Genomic DNA, 21,166 nt, shown 5'->3' on the forward strand with positions numbered 1-21,166 from the left:
ACCTGGGCTGGGGTCAGTGTGATAGTACAGCCAGTAGGGCATTTGCTTTGTATGCGGCCAACCCAGGTTCAATCCCTGGCATCCCATACGGTTTCCTAAGTCCTCCAGGAGTAATCACTGAGTACAGAGTCAGGAGTAAACTCTGAGTACCACCAGATGTGGCCGAAAAACCAAAAACCAAATAAAGATCTTATATGTTTCTCATCACCCTGAAAACCATCTTCAGGAGTGTTTAAAGCAGGTAAATGGATATTCTTGATAACATTTCAGTGTCAATATTGCAAACCACAATACCCAAAGAAAGAGAAGAGAGCGAGAGAGAGACAGAGACAGAGAAAGACAGCGACAGAGACAGAGGGAAGAAAAGCCTCTCCTATAGACACAGGCTGGTGGTGGGGGTTGGAATGGGAGGTGATGGGAGGGAACTTGGGGACTCTGGTGCTGGGAAATGTACAATGGTGGAGGGATGGATGTTGGAATACTGTGTGACTAAATCTAATCACGAACAGCTTTGTAAGGATCTATTTCACAGTGATTTAAAATAATAAAATTTGGGGGGCTGGAGCAATAGCACAGTGGGTAGGGCGTTTGCTTTGCACGCGGCCGACCCAAGTTCGATTCCCAGCATCCCATATGGTCCCCTGAGTACCGCCAGGAGTAATTCCTGAGTGTAGAGCCAGGAGTAACCCCTGTGCATAGCCAGGTGTGACCCAAAAAGCAAAAAAATAAATAAATAAAAATTTTTTAAAAAATTTAAAAAAAAATCTCCTCAGGAAAAATTAATCTAACTTTTGTAAATAAGAAATGAGGTACAGACTAAAGTTGATGAGATAAACACTAGGGGCTAGGAAAATAGTTCACTGGGCTACAAGCTGTGCATTGGAGCTCCAGGTTTCATGAAATTGCTACCCCAAGCACTGTGGAGTACGGTCTCCAAACCAAAAACCAAAAAGAAAAGAAATAAATACTTTAGGGGCAATTATATATATACTGGATAAGGAAGAAGTAAGGTTTAGGGAATATGTATATTTTTATTAATTCGGCAATTCTATATCAGCTCAATATGAAAACAGATTAAAACAGAGAACATTGAAACAAAAAATTTTGATGTAGAATCTGCCTTACTAAGATGCACGGCAGTTTTCCATTACAAAAGTAACACACCAGGAAAGGAATACAATAAAGTCCTTTGATAATGGTATATATGTACAGAACCAGAACTACACAGAAGCCAAAAATTATTCAAACATTTGGAGGCAATGCAATACTGCTAAATGCAATTAATACTTGAAAAGTGATTAAATTACCATTTCTCAAGGTTTGAGACTCAGTCATAACAGTAACATAAGCTTAAGCAAATAAACTTTCTGATCTTCATCTCCCATACCACCAAATCACGAACCCTGGTTTTTAACTGGGACTGAAATACCTTTACCACTGCTCTATAAGGGAAGATTTTAGGCCCTTACACATTGAATTATTTCCTTATCAATTTTAACCTTGAAACTTTACAAATTAACAATAGGAGAAATTATGACATTTTATATATATATATATATATATATATATTTTTTTTTTTTTGCTTTTTTGGGTCACACCCAACAATGCGCAGGGCTTACTCCTGGCTCTGCACTCAGGAATCACCCCTGGTGGTGCTCAGGGGACCATATGGGATGCTGAGAGTCGAACCTGGGTTGGCCACATACAAAGCAAATGCCCTTACCCGTTGTGCTATTGCTCCAGCCCCTGTATTGTTTTAATGCCATGTTCAGAAGACACATTTCTAAACAGATCAATCTATATCTGTTTGAATTAGAACATTCTAAAGTCTAGAGAAGCAGTAACTAGACTGGAATGATAACATCAAAGTGAATTTAATCACCTTCATTCAATACTTTTGTGGCTTATTGCATAATCATCACAGATTTAATGCCATTTTTCCCTCAAATAAGGTGTGACCATTATGTGAAGCTCTCTGTGTGTGTATTAACACGGTGTGATGATTATGTGGTAAAATATGGGTATGTTAGGTTTTCTACTTACTGGTATGAATATACCACCAATAACCACAATCAAAAAATTCTTACCTGGAGAGGACTAAGAGTACAGTAATAGTCTTGAATGATTTTGGGAGGAAGATCCTGCAAAACATCCTCTTTCATTCTTCTCAAAAGAAATGGCAGAACCTGGCGGTGCAGCGCATCCATTGCAAGAACACCTATTAGTAATAAAACATTTTTTTAAGTTAGCAATAAATTATTTACTTCAAAGTACATATTATTACATTGTCTGTGTAAGTATATAATTACATTGCTTTTTCATACCTGCTTCTTGTTCACGACTGGAACTTCGAGCATCCCTACTTGCTAATATAGGTTTACCATATCGAGCAGCAAACTGGCGTTCAGTCCCCAAAAATCCTGGCATGAGGAAATCAAATAATGACCAGAGCTCCAAAACGTTGTTCTGAATGTAAGAGAGGAACACCAATTATCTTTTTTGTTGATATCACTTCCTTGCACTTACACATTTTCTTGGTTTCTAGGCCATATCCAGTGATGCTCAGGACTTACTCCTGGCTCTGTGCTCACATATCTCTCCTGATGGTGTATAAAGGATCACGTACAGAGCAGGGAATCAAACCCTACCTCTCAGGATCTAAGTACACACACATACACACACACACACACACACACACACACGAATTTTATTTAGTTTTGGGGCCACACCCAGTGATGCTCAGGGATTACCCTGGCTCATACTCAGAGATTACTCCTAGTGGGGCATGAGAGACCATATGTAGTGCTGGGATCAAATTCATGTGTAAGGCAAATGCCCCACCTGCTGTACTATCACGTCAGCCCTAGATTTATAAATTCATGTGTAAAATTCAGGTTGCACTCTGTTGCACTTGTCCCGTTGCTCATCGATTTCCTCAAGCAGGCATCAGTAATGTCTCCATTGTGAGACTTGTTTTGACATATTGAATACACCACGGATAGCTTGCCAGGCTCTACTGGGGGAGCAGGGGGGCGAGATACTATCGGTAGCTTGCCAGGCTTTCCGAGGGACAGAGGAATCGAACCCGCGTTGGCCGCGTGCAAGGCAAACACCCTACCCACTGTGGTATTGTTCCAGTCCCTGGTGACAGCATGCTCAACATTAAGTTTCTTTCTAGACTAGACAGCTTACTCATTAAATTAACTATTATTCAATCACCTTTGTAAAACTAGAATCTGATTCTACAGAAAACAAGCTATAGAAGCACAGTTTTGTCTCCACCTTCATTTTAAACTTGCCAGATGGCTTAACAAACCTGGTTCGTTCTTTTGCACAAACACAGCAAAGTTGGAGAACTCTCATTTGGGGTACCCCATTCTGAGAAGTCCTAAGGGCTGGCTAAAGACAGGAGACACACCAATAACGGTACTGATCATATCTGGCACTGGAGTTACCCAGGCCTGGCCATAAGGTGTCCCACGATGAATTGGAGGTGCCTCAAGCCTTTAGTTAAACTGCATGTGACCCTGGGCCTCATTTTCCAGAGATAAACTGGCAGAAAGGAGTCTATCCCATCCTTTCTTCAGGGCTGAGAGTGGTCCTGGTTTCCAGGCTTTTTTAAGGCGCAGGCCTATTCAGTCATTGCAGATTCCCAGATTCCTCATTGTCCATAGCAGAGATAATTTCCAGTCTTTCTTTGGGCAGGCCTGTCACTAGGGTCGCCCTGAGGTTTTTAGGATACTTAAAATAGTACCTGTTAAATACCTGCTCCTGTCATTTAGACCAATCCTTTGACTGTTTCCCTGGAAGAGGTATTCTTAGAGAATATATTTCAATTTGTAGAAATCTTCAAGTCTGTACCAGAACAAACCTACTAATGGCATCTATCAAGTGTAAATACAAGGACAAACAGATTCTTTAAATTTAGTATTTTAAATTCCTTAAAAAATATAAACTAAACTTTATGATTCTTTAAACTTAATGTCACTTCATAGATAATTGCTTGTTTTAGGGCCAGGCACAGAAGTGATTGGGATTACTCCTTGCTGTCCTACACTCCACGTGAGGTGCCAGGAACTGAAGCCTTGATTCTGGGTCTCCAACATGCTATGAAGCTATCTTTCTGTTCCTTATTTTGTTGAGGGGGCAGGGATGTGGGGCTTCAATCAGAGGTGTTTGGGGGTTACTCCCAGCTCTGTGCTCTGGAGTTGCTCCCTTCTAATTTCAGATAAACTGTCCTGACTTTGGACTACCATGCTTCTTTATTGGTTAAATCCACCTTACAGGTTCAGAGCTAACCTGAGATGGGGAAGGAGGAAAGAAAAACTTTTAAGTAGGGGTGGAGAAATAGTATAGGGGTTAAGGTGCTTGCCTTACATATAGCAAACCCTGATTTAGGGTCCTCAGCAAAACTAAGAGTGATCTATGAGCACAGAACCAAGAGAAATCCCTGAGCACCATAGAGTGTGGCTCCCAAAAAGACTTAGAAAAATAAAAAGATAAAACAGGGACTGGGGGCTGGAGCGATAGCACAGCGGGTAAGGCATTCGCCTTGCACTCGGCTAACCCGGGTTCGATTCCCAGCATCCCATATGGTACCCTGAGCACCGCCGGGGGAAATTGCTGAGTGTAGAGCCAGGAGTGACCCCTGTGCATCACCGGGTATGACCCAAAAAGCAAAAAAAAAAAGAAGTTGTAAGGAAGCTTTGACCTAGTTCATTTGGTGTTTATCCTACGATGAACTGGAGAGTGACTATTGTAACTATTCAGATTAGGTACATTCACATTTACAACAAATTCTTCTGGAAGATATCAGAATCTTCCTAAAATATCTACATATCTTCCTTTTCCAAGATAAGCTTCTACAAGCTCTCCCTTTGAACTGTTTCCTAGCCCTAGTTATACACATTTCCACTGTACGAAGATTATGTGGCTCAAGTGATAGCATATAAGCGTTGTGTGTGTGAAGTCCTGAGTCTGATCAAAGGATACCCCTGCAACCATCCAAACTCTCCCCACATCACTGTATGTGCTCCTTATAGCAGATCACTAGGCCCAAGCACCTCTGGAGTAGTCACCCAGCCCAGTCAAGCCATAGTGGCTTGCATGCCTGTATCACCTCTGAGTGCCAAGAACAACTTAAAAAATTAAAATAATTCCTCCCTGAATTAGCTGTAGCTTTTCAATGTCAAATAACAGAGATCAATTATTTAACCCATATCCCACAGTTGCCACCGGGTAAATTCATCCCATTGACTCAGCTTTACAGATTCAATACAAAGTCTGTGAGAAGATGTAAGTTAAGTTGCTAAAATTCACAGGTACACTGGTCTCACAGCTGAAAATTCTGGGGTGTCCTCCGGAGCAGGGACAGGATGAGTCCGTTCCCTGGCAGTTGTACCCACACCCCACAGCTGCTGCCAGGCCAACAATCTAACTCCACTGCTTCACAACTAATCTCTGCAGACACTAAATTGAGACACCAAAATTTCAGGTACACTAGTTTTTAGTCTGAGAACTCTGGGTCTTCGCAGAATGTGGGTGGGCAGTCGTAACCCCAAACACTTCCTGAAGTCCAGGCAGCCATACCCACAATCCACAGCTGCCACCATGTAAACTCATCAGCCCAGTTCTACAGATCCTGGAGCAAGACCTCGACATTCTACAATAGTGACATCCCAATAGGAGCACATCAAAAAGTAACATAGAAGCCAGTTAAGCTCAATTAAAAAAAGAAAAACAATAGCGCAGAAGGCTCAACTAGCAACAAACAGCTTAGTAAACCCTCAGTAAACCCTGAGTAAACAATAAACAAGACTAATGGCACCATGGTGAAATATAACCATTTTCAAAAATTTTCTTTTACTGAGCTGGAGTGATAGTACAGCAGGTAGGGCATTTGCCTTGCACGTGGCCAACCCAGGTTCGATTCCCAGCATCCCATATGGTCCCCTGAACACCGCCAGGAGTAATTCCTGAGTGAAAAGCCAGGAGTAACCCCTGTGCATCACCAGGTGTGACCCAAAAAAGAAAAAAAAAAATTTCTTTTACTGAAGTAAAAGAAGTATCTTTTTTTTTTTATAATTTCATTGGCCAGTTAGTTGTAACAAGTAACATAAAATTATTTTAATTATTTTAGGAACTGGAAAAGATCGCAAGAAGCTATGTAAAATTAAAAGTGGCATCTATAAAAAAGAGGCAAATATTTCCCATAGTTTAGACACAAATCATCTATTTACATAGCCTAAAATTTCTTTTTAAATATGACTTCTAAAACTTCGTTTGTTCAGATGCTGATGCAAAAGTAAGATAATACCCGAAGTTACCACTTGTACATATTAATTTACTACCAAATGCCAAGCCTACTCTCTACATGGCAAATGGTAAATAAATACCTGAATTGGTGTCCCAGAAAGAATAATCCTATAATTCGCAGTCAGTTGCTTTACTGCTTTTGACAATTTTGTTTTTCCATTTTTGATGACATGGCCTTCATCAAGGATACAGTAGTTAAACTTAATATTTCTATGGAAGAATAAATAAAATGTTAGCACCTACGTCAGGAACTGTGTGAAAAATATTAAATGCAGAAAAATACTGTTTCTTCAGATTTGATTTTCTAAAGAAAAAAATTCAATTCTTACCTAAAGAAATCTATGTCATTCCTCACAACATCATATGAAGCCACTATTAGATTGTGTCTTTTTACTTGATGTTGTAACCTGCATTTAAAAACAAATGATTAGGGACTGGAGCAATAGCACAGCAGGTAGGGCATTTTGGCTTGCACACAGCCGACCCGGGTTCGATTCTCAGCATCCCATATGGTCCCCTGAGCACCGCCAGGAGTAATTCCTGAGTGCAGAGCCAGGAGTTACCCCTGTGCATTGCCAGGTGTGACCCAAAAAGCAAAAAACAAAAACAAAAACAAACGATTAGGGAAAATTCCAAATTACAATAGTGGGTTTTCTGTCGAAAATTGAATGTAATCAAAGTAAATAGAGAGTAAAGTGAAAATCATCTGCCACACAGGCAGGGTGGGGGTGGGGGGATACTGGGATTCTTGGTGGTGGAACACATGCACTGGTGAAGGGATGGGTGTTTGATCACTGTATGACAGAGACTTAAACCTGAAAGCTTTGTAACTTCTCACAGTGATTCAATAAAAAATAAAACAAAATAAAATAAAAATAAAAACAAATGATTAGGAAGCAGGGATTCTACAAAATTATAATACAATTTCAAATGAGAAACTACAACTTACCACTGTATAAAATGATTTCAATCTCCCTTACATTCCCTCTGCTTATGCTATACATGACTCTGTAACTTAAGACTATTCTTCCTTTGACCTGGCCCTGTTGCCCAAATTCCATTTGATTAGAAAAGAAATGGATACGTGAGACTAGAATGATAGTCAGTGGATAAGGCACTTGCCTTGCATGTGGCCAACAAGGGTTCGATCCCCAGCACCCCATATGGTCCCCAGAGCACTGACAGGAGTAATTCCTAAATGCAAGCCAGGAGTAACCCCTGACCATTGCTGAGTGTGGCCCCAAAAAAGAATAAGTGGGAAGGGAAGGAGAGAAAAGGGGAGGGACCATACCTACTGCTGCTCAGGAGACCATTTGGTGCCAGGAACTGAACCAAGGTTGGTCACATGCAAGACATGCAATTTAGCCCTGTACAATTTCTTCAGTCTCTGTAGTAAATTGTAGTAACTGAACCTGAGATATTTACAGGAGTTACGGCATTTGCCCTGTATCCAACCAAAGAACTCTGGTTCTTTCCCTGTAACACTGCATATTATTAACCTGAGCACACCAGCAATAATGATGAACACAGGGTAAGGAGTAAACTTTGAGTCCTGCAGGATGAGGTCCCAAAATCAAAACATCTGAATATAAGCTTTTCAGGGAGAGATAGTATAGGGGTAAGGCATTACTTGTCTTGCATGTAGCTGATCCTGATTCCATCCTGGCACTGCTATGGTCCCCTGAGCACAGAGCCCCCTTGTGCAGCCCCCATCACTCCTATATGTAGCCCTACTTCTCTCCCCAAATAAATAAAAATTTTCCAACTACTTCAAAGAAAGCACTAAACATTTTTAATTAATTTTTTGTTGTTGCTGTTAAATAGTTCTTACCTTATTCTTTCAGTAGGAGGTCCAGTATAGTGTAATGGATTGAGATATTCCCTGGAGCAAAATTTACCTACTTCATCCACCCAATGTCCTGTCAATGTTGGTGGACAGACCACCAATGAAGGAAGTGGCATACATTCTGCCAATTTTGATCTTGCATACTCCTGGGCCCTTTCAATAGCAAAACACAGTTAAGTTAACCAACCTGTTTAACATTTTTCAACATCTGAAAGCCTCCATTTAAAATAACATTTTAAAGTACCTGTGACAATGATCTCCTGCTAGGATGCAGATGGACTGTAAAGTTTTTCCTAATCCCATATCATCACAAAGAATTCCATGAAGTTTATACTTATTAAGAAATGCTAGCCAGTTAACACCATCCTGGAAGGTTGGGGGAAAAAATGTTAACATGAACAAATTTTTTCCCATAAAAACATATTAGCCCAAATCAAAGTGTTTGTATTTTTTGAGGTAAGAAATAAATGGTCGTAAAAAGAAACTAAATAAAAAGACACTAAAAGCTCAGTGACAGAGCATACGCCTTACATGTATGAAACCGTGGGTTTGAGCCCCAGTAACCCTTTCCCAGAAAAGAACAAAACCAAAAAGACACAAGACTTTACTACATCTAAATGCATTTCATTTGCAGGGAGCCACATCCAGTGCTGCTGGGGCAAGCAAAGGAAGAATCACTCCAGTGGTTTTCAAGGTACCATATGGTACTGGGAAATTGAACATAAAGCTCCAGTCCTCTGAGCCATCAAAAAACAAAACAAAACCAACCACACTGATGGTACTGGAACATTGTAAATGCTTGAAACAACTGTGTAACAATTTTGTAAATCATGGTGTTTTCAATAAAAAATAATTTTTTAAGAGATAAAGAAAAAAGAAAGATAACTGGGGGTGGGAGCAATACTCAACTGGTCTCAGTGCCTCATGTGGTGCTGAGTATTGACTCCATGAAAAGTACATGCTCAGTCTATTGAGCCATCTCTCAAACCACGCCCCCCAAACTCTTCAAGATACATTTCAGAGGAATAGTCACTATTTATATTTACAAGATAAGAATAAAGCTTTACCTGCTGATATTTTCTCAGTTCAGCATTGATTGGTACTGGAATTTTATAATTTTCTAATTTTTTCCCATCTAACAACTGTTCCAAAAAGTGTCGCTCCTTGGCTTTCAATTGAATTAGTTCTTCTGACATATTTGGAGGATCTGGAATACCTGCCTAAAATATTTTAAAAAGTGTATTAAAAAGATTTACTCAATTTTTTCATATTTAGATTATGTAATATTTGAGCCACCAAAATATGTGTTGTTTTGTTTTTTTTTTTTTTTTTTGCTTTTTGGGTCACACCTGGTGATGCACAGGGGTTACTCCTGGCTCTGCACTCAGGAATTACTCCTGGCGGTGCTCAGGGGACCATATGGGATGCTGGGGTCGAACCCGGGTTGGCCGAGTGCAAGGCAAATGCCCTACCCTCTGTGCTATCACTCTAGCCCCAAAATATCTGTATTTTTAAAAATTAAAATATAGTACAATTTTCAAAACTGGAAGACAAAGAATTTGACAGATATTAAAGTGCTATGACAAAACTACAAAATAAACACATTTGAGGTATTTTAAAGAGCATCACTACACTTGAACTTCCCCAATACCATGCATTACTTGACAGGTACTAAGTGTTAATTAGGTGCTAAAATAGTCAAACACAGTTGTGCTGTGTTTCTCTTTAGAAGGGAGAAGGTGAAGGAGGTTCCCCATACCTGGTAGTACTTAAGCTTACTCCTGGATCTGCACTCAGGGATCACTTCTGGCAATACTAGGGCTCAAACTGTGGTGAGTCATGTGGGAGGCAGGTGACCTAAACCCTGTATTATATATTTGACCCCTGTACTCCTTTTATTTTTTTTATTGCTGTTTTGGAGCCACACCTGGAGATGCTGAGGACTCTATGCTCAGTGATCACTTATAGCGGTGCTCTGAGGATGCTCCATATGAGTTGCTAGAGATCAAGCCTTGTTGGCCATGTAAAAAGACAAGACACCCTGCTCTCTGAACATCTCTCCAACCCTCTGCTGCTTATTTTAGGTGAAATGTAGTTACTAGGCAACTTAATGGTATGATGTCTAATGGTATTAATTCTCAAAATCATGGGTCTACAGATTCCTCAGGATTCCCAAGACCTTTCCAAAGGTCTTTGCAAAAACACCTTTGGGGAGCACCCTCAAAAACCCAGGTATGGCCTCTGATCCAAAAAACAAAAAAAATCAAATGGAAGGTTGCAAGCTAACCAATCCATTTCTTATGGGACATTTTAGTTAAATGAACTAAAAAAAAAAAAAAAACATGGTTATTGTAATTCAGGTATTTAACCTTTTCTCAAAAATAAATGTTACTTCAAGGACAACAACTGATATAACTTCCACCAATGATAAAATTCAAGCTTATAGAAGTTCACAAATAAAGGCTGTGTCAAAAAACAGTTGTAACCCTGACAGTTTTCCAATACTTAATCATTTCCTGCTGTGGAATTAATGAAACTTATATTTTGTTATTGCAAGTTTAAATGTGTTAACTTTGGAAGAATTACATAACTCAGTGAACTAATGTTTTCCAAATAAACGATGCATAATGTTACAAAACAAGTATGTAAAAAGGTCTGTTCAAAAGTATAAAATAAAAACCAAAAAATTTTTAAGAGGGTAGGAAATTTATATACGGTAATTTTAGTCTTTATGTTGTACATTTATTTAATAGTCTTTTTTTTTGAGTTTTGGTATGATATCAGATAAAAGAATATTCACAATTTTAAAGCACTGCTCGCTTTTCCAGTTACTAAGATCTATGAAGATGGACTCTTATATACCTCAACCAAGAAAACATGATGTAACAGAGTGAACTGTTGAGCAAATTTAAGACTCCTTCTATCAAGGCTGAAGAGATAGTACAGCAGATAGGGTATTTGCCCTGCACGTAGCTGTCCTGGCTGGGTTCGATACCCAGCAACCCGTAAGATCCCCCAAGCCCACCAAGACTAATTCCTGAGTGCAGAGTCAGGAATAATCCATGAGCATCACTGGGTGTGGCACCCAACCCCCCCAAAAAAATAATACATTAAAAATAATTAATTTGGGGGGTAGAGGGTGGCAGGTAGCACCCAACAGTGCTCAGGGGTTAGTTACTCCTATTTCAGTGTGGAGGGGAGCATACAGTGCCAAGGATAGAACTCAGACCGCCTACATGTAAGACATTATCTCCTTCTAGTGAACCACCTTCAGTTCTTACATGTTTTATTATCAAAAGGTTTTTAATTAACAACTTCATCTAAGGTAGAAAATCACACAGAGTACATCTAACATCATAGTATATCTAGCACCATGATAGCAAAATGAGGCCTTTCTCATTTTATATAAAATTGCTTTTTATATTAAGCAATAAAATCTTCATGTAATCATCTTTATGAAAATTAAAAATAAATTAGATTAAATTATTTCCTAGAGGCCAAGGAGAGAATAAAGTGGGTAAGGCACTTAGCCTTGCACATAGCTGACCTGGGCTCAATCCCTGGCACCCCATGTGGTTGCCTGAGTTCCCCCAGGGGTGATCCCTGAGTGCAGAGCCTTGAACCCTTAAGCCATGTGTATCCCCCCAAAATTAAAAAAAAAACACCCCCCCACTATATATTATAGATGCTATATTACTCAATTTAATTAGTACATTTATAAATATAAAAATGAAGTTCGCTTCTTAACAATGGAATCCAACACCCAAGAGGGAGGAGTGTGTGTGTGTGTGTGTGTGTGTGTGTGTGTGTGTGTGTGTGTCTATCCTGGCAGTGTGTACTTCAGGAAGTACATGATTCTTCTATAAAAATATAACAGGAAAGAAAAATTAACTAGCATAACAGTATTTCTACCAAGAAGTCTTCAAAGTCATTTGAAAATAAAGTATTTTCTTTTGCAATGTCTAACTTGATATTAATCCTATCTGGTATATATTTTTTTAAAAAAGAGAACTACTTTTTAGATTTTTTGCTTTTGAACCATACTCAATGGTGTCAGGGCTTATTCAGGGATCACTTCCGGCAGGTCTTGGGCCCAGGTCAGCCATGTGCTAGGCAAATGTATCTGATGCCATACTATCTCCAACTTCCCCATCCCTTTTGATTTGGGGGACATCCAGCTGCACACAGGGCTTACCTCTGACTCTATGCTCAGGGATGGCATACCTTTTCTTTGGGGGGTGTGGGTGCTATGGGGGGAAGAGGACCCACACTCAATAGTTATACTCAGGGCTTACTCCTGGTTCTATGCTCAGGAATCACTTCTAATGGTGTTCAAGGGTGCCAGGGATTAAACCCATGCTGGCTCTATGCTATATTCAAAGATAGCCATCCTGCCTACTGTACTATCTCTCTAGCCCCAATATGTTTTTGGTCGAGGTGTGGCCCAAAATATAATATCAACAAAAAATGGTGCTATTACTTTGAAAAGCAGGTTATCATCAATGTCATTCTTAAATGTCTGTTGCAAAGAAGGAAAAGGTATATCAGGCTTATAAGTACATAGTTAAGTAACTACTTAAAGACCAAAAGTTGGCGATACCCCAAATGTCTATCAGGTACTAAGTAAACAAAATTTATTATATTCAAACAATAGAATACTATTCAGTAAAGAAAGTACAGACACATGCTACAATATCAAAGAATTACATATCCAATTATTTTCAAAATTGGAAAGTTCTAAATTAGAAAGTTTCTAATTTTCTAAATTAGAAAGTACTTTGGCCATGAGGTCTAGTTCTGCTCTTTCTCTAAGCCACAACTATTTTTTTTTAATTGGCCACAAATATTTTTCATGAATTTACTATAAAATTCTCCAACTTTAGCTTTTGACTGATTTTTCATACTCAAAACAGACTAAATTTGCTTGTTCTGTGTGTGGCACAGATAACACAAATCAAAGCAAGTCCTTTACCATTGAACTACACCCACAGTCCTTTCTTCCTTTGCTTTCCTCCACCCTGCCCCCTAAAAATATTTTGGTGGTGAAGGAGAGGGATCTCGACTGTGGTGCTCTAGGACCTGCCTGAGAGTACAAGCCTGACAGTTCATGGTAATGTGGTGGTGTTACTCAGGCTGTCAGCTCTTAGATTCCATTAGAACCACAACCAGTGATGCTGGGGAGTACTAGCCATGAGGAACCACGGATGCAACTCAGAGTCCCAAGAACACCAGGCAGACACTCTACTCCTTTCATCTAAGTTCTTCATTTGCTTTTATTTTGTTTTGTTTTGGAACTACAGTGCTTAGGGAACCATGCAGTGCTAGGGATCCAACCTGAGGCTCCTGAATGTAAAGTATGGACACTAGCCTTTGAGTCATCTAGCCGGTCGACTTTTGTTTTTAAAATTTTACTAACCATTCTCAAATGTGCCATTATGTAAGTTTTAGATAGAATCTTTATCTTAAATGTTACCATGAGGGGCTGGATAGGGTAGGGCGTTTGCCTTGCACACGGCCGACTCGGGTTCGATTCTAAGCATCCCATATGGTCCCCTGAGCACCACCAGGAGTAATTCCTGAGTACAGGGCCAGGAGTAACCCCTGTGCATCGCTGGGTGTGACACAAAAAGCAAAAAAATAAATAAATATTTAAAAAAAAATACACACACACACACACACACATACACACACACACACAGAGGTACCAGCAAAGGAACCCAGGTGTGTAACCCCATCAACAGCCAACATCCAGAGAGACTTAAAAGCAAGCTCTCAGAAGCAGCCACGCAGTATCTTTAGCCTACTTCTCCCTCTGGGAGAAACTGGCAATCCTCTGAGAGTTTCCTGCCCACATGGGACAGCCTTGCAAGCTTCCCATGATGTATTCATATGCAAAATCCAGTAAAAAGCTGGATCTCATTCCCCTGACCCTGAAGAGCCCCCAGCGCAACATCCTTAGGAGGGCCGAGTCGAGATAGACTTCTAAGATCTCAAGGAAAGGATGAAATGAGATGTTACTGAGCCCACCGGAGAAATCGGTGATTAACGGGATATCGTGATTCTGATATATAGTTACCATGATACTTAAGAATTATTCTTCCTAGAATCACATCAATAAAACCACTGTATTACTTAAGTTTCTGATATTTAAAAATTATCAAAATTTATGTATAAAATTCTTAGTACTTATAATGCAAACATATTAAGAATAAATTTTGCTCAAGGAGACCAGGCCTCCTACATGTACTCAGTGCATGTTGGGCAGTATTTCTCTGGTCCTGAGATAATGTTTGTTTCTTTATAAGATGTTTGTTCTTTAAAAAAGGATTGAATGAAATGACTGAAAACATTTAGCTCATAAACCAAATCTTACCTCAAGAGGCATCAGTCTAATAAGGGTTGCAAAGCACTGGGTAGCCATAAATCTTACACTGTCTGTCTGATCACTCATTCTTCCCAACACAGGCACAACTAAAAGGACAATATATGGAACAATACCAACATCCAGTTGTTCCATTACACCTGAGGTTAAGTTATTAAGGAAATTTCCAAATAGTTTTGAGTTGGATATTTTTGCAAAGAAACAGATACAACAACATTATAAAACTTCATTTTAAAACTTCATTTTCCAGATCAGTATTATGAAGGGGTATACAGTTTTATATGATTTAATTATAACATCAGCACACTTACTCCTATGTAAAAGTCTTTTTTTTCATGTTTTAGATCATAAAATTTGTGTTTTGCCTCTGAAATTACATTAGCCCTTAAAGCTTTTTTTCCAGAGATTCTGCTGTCTTTAGAATTTCAATATCAAAATTAATTAAGTAGTTTTGCAAAGAAGGGAGCACAACTATATCACTCAGATTAATTCAAAATTTCCCACCAGAATCTTAACACTCAAAAACTGGACATAGTGGACAACCCAGAAAGCTCAGTTCTCCAAAAATCATCCGCATTTCTGAAATGGAGTTTCTACTAATTTTATTTTATTCTACCCTCCTTGCTTTTAATATCAACAGATGTCATACCTTTGACAAAGCATTTGTATATTTCTAGCTGTTTAAGCATTTAGTCACTTTCACCCAATTAACAAACTTTGGAAATATGTTTATACCATAAAGGCTACTAATATAATAAAGCACTGATTATAAATCAAGTTAGTAGATAATTTCCTCTTTAGGCATAATGTATACTAATTTTAGCTACTTAAACAATTTCTTAAAATAGAAATTTTCACATTTTGTTTGAAAAAATTTAAAATAAGATATAAATTAAAAGATTAAATACATAATACATATATAAAAATAAGACAAAGTAAAATGTAAAGAAGCATTTTTTTCCAAACAGGCAAGTTATTTGCATATTTGAACAAATCATTCTTAGTCATACTTAAAATCAAATGGATATATCTTCTAAATAGTCTGCCAAAAAGAAAAGGATACATGCAAGTGCTTCAATTGCCCCCTCTTGCTTGATATTGTCATCAATTGCTCCCAGCCAAGGAAGAACCTTCTCCAGAAAAATGTTCATTGTTTCCATGGTAGCTATTTTGCTCATAACACCTACACAACGAGCAGCCATGTGCCTTACTGCAGTGCTGGGGTACTGAAGACACATATATAGATGAGGCAAATGCTGTACCAACTAAAACAAAAAAAATTAAGATTACTCATTAGGGAATCTATTTAAAATATAATTATAATATATGACACTAAAAGGTTCTCAATACCTCCAATTACCTCATAACATTATTGACATAATATTGTTGAACAGAAAAGCATTCTAACTACAAAGTAAGGCATTTAAAATATATATATAAATACATATACATATAGAAAGCAGGTAGGGCATTTGCCTCACACACGGCCAACCTGGGTTCAATTCCTCCGTCCCTCTCGGAGAGCTGACAAGCTACTGAGAGTAGCCCGCCCTCATGGCAGAGCCTGGCAAACTCCCTGTGGCATATTCGATATGCCAAAACCAGTAACAACAAGTCTCACAATGGAGACGTTACTGGTGCCCGCTCGAGCAAATCGATGAACAACGGGACGACAGTGCTACAGACAGTGCTACACTACTTTGAGGCTACATCCGGCAATGCTCAGAGGACCATATGGAACGTTTGGGGATCAAACCTGGGTCAGCTGTGAGCAAGGCCAAGTGCCCTACCTACTGTACTACCACTCCAGCCCCTGCCCCAATATTTCTAAAGAAATATTTATTTTGGGGCTACATCTAGCGATGCTCAGGGTTTACTCCTGGCTCTACACTCAGGAATCACTCCTGGTGGTGTTCAGGTAACCATATGGAACGCTGGAAATGGAACCTGGGTCGGCTGCATGTAAGGCAAGCACTCTACTTGCTGTGTTTTCTCTCTGGGATCTTAAAAGAAATATCTCAAGGGGCTGGAGCAATAGCACAGCGGGTAGGGCATTTGCCTTGCACACGGCCGACCCGGGTTCGAATCCCAGCATCCCATATGGTCCCCCGAGCACCGCCAGGAGTAATTCCTGAGTGCATGAGCCAGGAGTAACCCCTGTGCATCGCCGGGTGTGACCCAAAAACAAAAAAAAACAAAAAAACCTCAATAATAATAATAAAAACAATATTCTATCTTTGCCAGAGACTAATTGCATCTTAGGCAGTATTTTATTCTTACATTTAGATTCTTTACTATCTGCTTCTTTGGAGCTACATAATCAAGATAGTAAAGAACCAGTGTTTCACAGAGGGATAGGATAGTGTGGGGGTATGTAAGAATCATGGTGGGTGGCGGTAGTAGCCTTGGGTGCAACTAGGATGTACTATTTACTTAAAGTAGATTTGAAGAATGAAAAGCACTGTATGATTCCTTTTTTCATGAAAAGTGGGGGAAGGTAAATGAAAAAAGTTGGGGAGCCACTGGCATAGATGAACAGGGCTACAGCTTTCTTTCGTGTTTACACCTGGCTTCCATATTTCATCAGAGCCTTGTCCCTTCTGCCCTGCATTCTAAGCTTTCAGTTTTTTCTCTCATTCATGTAACAAGCTCTGCCTTAAAACCCACGAGTTGTGCTATCAGTATATGCAATTTCTAGGGAAGGCAAAGCTATGTGACATTTTCCAAACCTTTAAGACTTTTTAATAAGATCACCTGTTGAAAACTACATTTGCATTAGTTACCAAAGGATGAAGTTCAGAATCCATTGAAGCTGCTGCTGTTTCAAAAACTTGGAGAGAATTCACTAATTCCTGGGCAGGGCCATCACCCTTTTCAAGGAGGGACTTTCCATCTATTAAAATAAATAGTTTTAAGTGCATATTATTATGCAAATAATTTTTCAAAACCTAAAGTCCACAGGTTTTATCATCACCCCAGCCACCATGGGAGAATCTGTTTTCCATTTTTATGTAAAATTGAATGCCTGCCCTAAGTGTCAAGTATACACAGTAGCTAGCAATCTATTCCAAACAATTCTAAATATGTAACAAGAAAATGTAAAAAGCCAAGAACAAAATGACATGGGAAAAATTAAAATAAGTATCTACTGCACGTGGTGTCAATACAGAACCCTGGTCTCAGGTATATAAAGCACTAAGTTATATCCCTGGTCCTCAAATAAGTATTCCTTTTTAACTAACATTTCAATTTTAAAAATTTACCACCTGATTTAGGAAAAATAGGTGTAGGTATTTTTATTTTATAAGAATGTATGTAATGAATATACACTGAAATGTATTAAAAACCCAACTAAGAAAAGTATGTACACACCAAAATTATTTATGTCGATTGTGTTTCTTAACGGACCAACCATAGCATCCCAAAGATGTGGCAACTTCACTGCCATTTCACCACCAAAATGTTTCACTATAGTTGTCAAGGCAAACTCAGCTCCTCTCCGTTGTACCAGATAGGGCTTCTGGGCCTAATTTTCAATTGATAATTAAAAACACAATTTCAGGGGAAAAAAAAGTACAAACGCATATGAAAGTTTATTAAGAAACTTTAAAGTCACTATCCAAGCATTCAGAGTTACTATTAACCAATTATTGGGTATATTTATCACAATTATAAATTATTTTCAATAACTAGGTTTAAATGGATATAAAGCACCAAAATAGATTTTACATACTTTTTTTGGGGGGGCGGGCCAAAGAGAGTATATAGGTTAAGGTTACATTCTGCCACCTTGATTTCATCAGCACCCTATGAAGTCCATTCTACAAGCACTGTCAGTGGTGCTTGACAAAAGTACAAGCAGTGTTAACCAAAGTGCAGAACCAGGATTAGTACTGAGCACCACTATGTGTGGTCCAAAAACAAAATGAAAACTAGAATATAAAACACACACACACACTTTTTTAGGGGGCTAGAGGTAAGAGTAGGTGTATAAAGGTCCAAAGTAACACACTTTTCTATCCCCCTTACTTCAAAGAAAACTGCAGCTAAAGGAGAAAAAAACTATCTATTCTTGTGGTCAGAAAGATGGCTTAAAGATCTTAAAAGGCACATGCTCTGTATGTAGACTCCTTGGGCTTAAGACCCAGTACTGCATGGTTTTCTAGAACTAGAGGGAATGACCCAAGAATACTTAGATAGGAGTAGGAACTAAGCACTTCAGGTATGAAAAACAAACCAATAAAGGGTTAAAAAAACAATAAAGGGACTGGAGCAATAGTACAGTGGGAAGGGCGTTTGCCTTGCACGCAGTTGACCCGGATTCGATTCCCAGCACTCCATATGGTCCCGAGCACCGCCAGGGGTGATTCCTGAGTGCAGAGCCAGGAGTAACCCCTGCACATTGCCAGGTGTGATCCATAAACCAAACAAACAAACATACAAACAATAAAAATAACCTATTCTCATCAATGTAGACTTATAGGAGAGAATAAGAGAATGTGTCTAGCTATAAGATTAAAAATCTCAGATGAAATATTATAATTACTTTTGAGGTTTTTTTTGCAGGGAGTGGGGGCGGATTTTTGGGTTACACCCGGTAATGCGCAGGGGTTACTCCTGGCTCTGCACTCAGGAATTACTTCTGGCAGTGCTTGGGGAACATATGGGATGCAAGGGATAAAACCCTGGCAGGCCACATGCCAGGCAAATGCTCTACTCACTGTACTATCATTCCAGGCCCTATAATTACTTCCTTTATAATTAAATGTTTTCCCAAGCAATGCTTGGAGAGTCACCATGACCATATGTATTTATGCTTTGTGTGTGTGTGTTTTCTGGGTCAGAACTTCTGTGTGCTATGTGCTCTATTCTCAGGGAACCATATACAGTGCCAGGGATCAAACTGGGATGAACAACATGCAATGCAAATTTTGATACACTCTCTCTGACCCTTATTATCCACTCCACACTCAGCTGTGTTGAGGGCTTACTCCTGGCTCTGTACTCAGAGATCATTACATGTGGTGATCAGGGGACCATATGTAGTGCTAGGGATGGAAACCAGATCATCAGACCTACTGCAAGAAAAGTACTCTACCCACTATAATTCTTTACACAACACTTAATAAAATTATTGTAGATTATAGTTAATGAAAAAGCCTTCATTCATGGAAGACTTTAAAGAAAATATAGATAGGGCTGAGGAGATGAAGGAGCACTGGTTCAATTCCTGGCACTGCAATGTCCCCATAAGCAATAAGTTAGATGTAGTCCTAGGCACCCCTGTATGGCATGGGAAGAGAGGGAATGAGAGGAAAAGGGAAAGGGAAGAAAGAAAAAATGGAGCTAGGTTTTCTTTTGAGTTGTAATTTCGATTTAAATAACAGATTTCTATTTTCTAAAAATAAAATAAAACCATCTTTTAGGGCTGATCTCAAACATTAAATTTTTTGCTAGTAATGTGGTAACATTTTTTTAAAAAAAAGAACACTTTTTGTTTGTCTTTAAAGAATGTACCATGAAACAATTAGAGAAAACAAAAAGCCCAAACGGATCTCCTATATACAAATAATATGCTAAAGAGAAAACCAGGGAGAAAGATTCAACAATAGACAACAGACTATATAAACGAAGATAAACAGAGCAGAATCTCACATCACACATAAGCCTAGTGCCAATAGGAACTCCTGACTTTAATAGGGCTAACAGAAGTTAGTTTTCACTGTTATTTATTTAATATCTGTGTTATCACTGATTTGGAGGGTTTAATCAAATGGTAAAAAATGAGATGTAAGAAATTCAAAGAAGTTGCTGGGGTTTTTTTTGTTTTTTTAAAATTTTTTTGCTGGAGCACTCTAAAAGGCTATTAATTCATTTCTTTTACTTAAAAATGTAAAAATTCAATTCTGGAAGCTGTTAAGACCACTTTACAAGATAATTAGAAAATAAAAATATCCAAATAAAAATTCTATTTACCTCATCAAGTTCAACAAGGATATTTCCACTACTTCCTGCAGGAAGATCTGCTATTTGAGCTTTTACAGCTTTGGGGGTAGGACCTCGCCTACTTGTAATAGCAAAAGCAGCTTTCTGATGCCTATAGAGTGTAATTATACCTCTGTGTTTGGTGACTGTATGATGCATCCCATCTTTTTCGGAGTTAGAGCCTAGTAAAAAAAAGAAGTGAAATAACCTTTAAAGCATAACACAGATGACCAAATCCTTCCTTCTCCAAAAGAAGTACATCATGTTTTAAACTATAACTTTTAAGCCTCATTATTTTTTAAGAGCCTCATTATTTATAGTCAGTGACTTTTTTTAGGCAATGAAATGGTAACAAAATGGCAAAAGTTTATAACATTTTTTCATATAGAATTTAACAAAATCATACTGATCTTTTGTTTTGACAAAATCATTTTAGTCATACCTGTTACAAAAGTGTGGAATCATGTTAACAAGACGTCATATGTGTCAAGGAAATAAAAGGAAAGAAAAATATTGCAGCAACTCTCTCCTTAAAAAATGTCCACAGTTACTATGAAGAAACTGACCACACAAAACAGTACTGCCTCACATAATAGGAGAGTGGGGAAATCAGGCTACTACATTTAAGGACATTAAAA

At 38.7% G+C, this 21,166-nt stretch overlaps 1 protein-coding gene across 1 annotated transcript in view; it reads right to left on the reverse strand.

Moving 5' to 3' along the window:
• The window catches only part of BTAF1 (B-TFIID TATA-box binding protein associated factor 1), a 94,770-nt gene that overhangs the window by 15,067 nt on the left and 58,537 nt on the right, over positions 1 to 21,166 (reverse strand). The window contains exons 21-32 of the mRNA XM_055119133.1: positions 20,520 to 20,710; positions 17,916 to 18,069; positions 17,327 to 17,436; positions 15,607 to 15,808; positions 14,535 to 14,683; positions 9,229 to 9,381; positions 8,406 to 8,527; positions 8,147 to 8,314; positions 6,645 to 6,722; positions 6,396 to 6,525; positions 2,325 to 2,466; positions 2,088 to 2,218 (exon numbers count right to left, since the gene is read on the reverse strand). Coding sequence (XP_054975108.1) covers positions 2,088 to 2,218; positions 2,325 to 2,466; positions 6,396 to 6,525; positions 6,645 to 6,722; positions 8,147 to 8,314; positions 8,406 to 8,527; positions 9,229 to 9,381; positions 14,535 to 14,683; positions 15,607 to 15,808; positions 17,327 to 17,436; positions 17,916 to 18,069; positions 20,520 to 20,710 — 1,730 coding nt within the window. The remainder of the gene's footprint in view (positions 1 to 2,087; positions 2,219 to 2,324; positions 2,467 to 6,395; positions 6,526 to 6,644; positions 6,723 to 8,146; positions 8,315 to 8,405; positions 8,528 to 9,228; positions 9,382 to 14,534; positions 14,684 to 15,606; positions 15,809 to 17,326; positions 17,437 to 17,915; positions 18,070 to 20,519; positions 20,711 to 21,166) is intronic.

The sequence above is a fragment of the Sorex araneus genome, chromosome 11 (assembly GCF_027595985.1).
Source record: "Sorex araneus isolate mSorAra2 chromosome 11, mSorAra2.pri, whole genome shotgun sequence".
NCBI classification, from domain to species: Eukaryota; Metazoa; Chordata; class Mammalia; order Eulipotyphla; family Soricidae; genus Sorex; species Sorex araneus.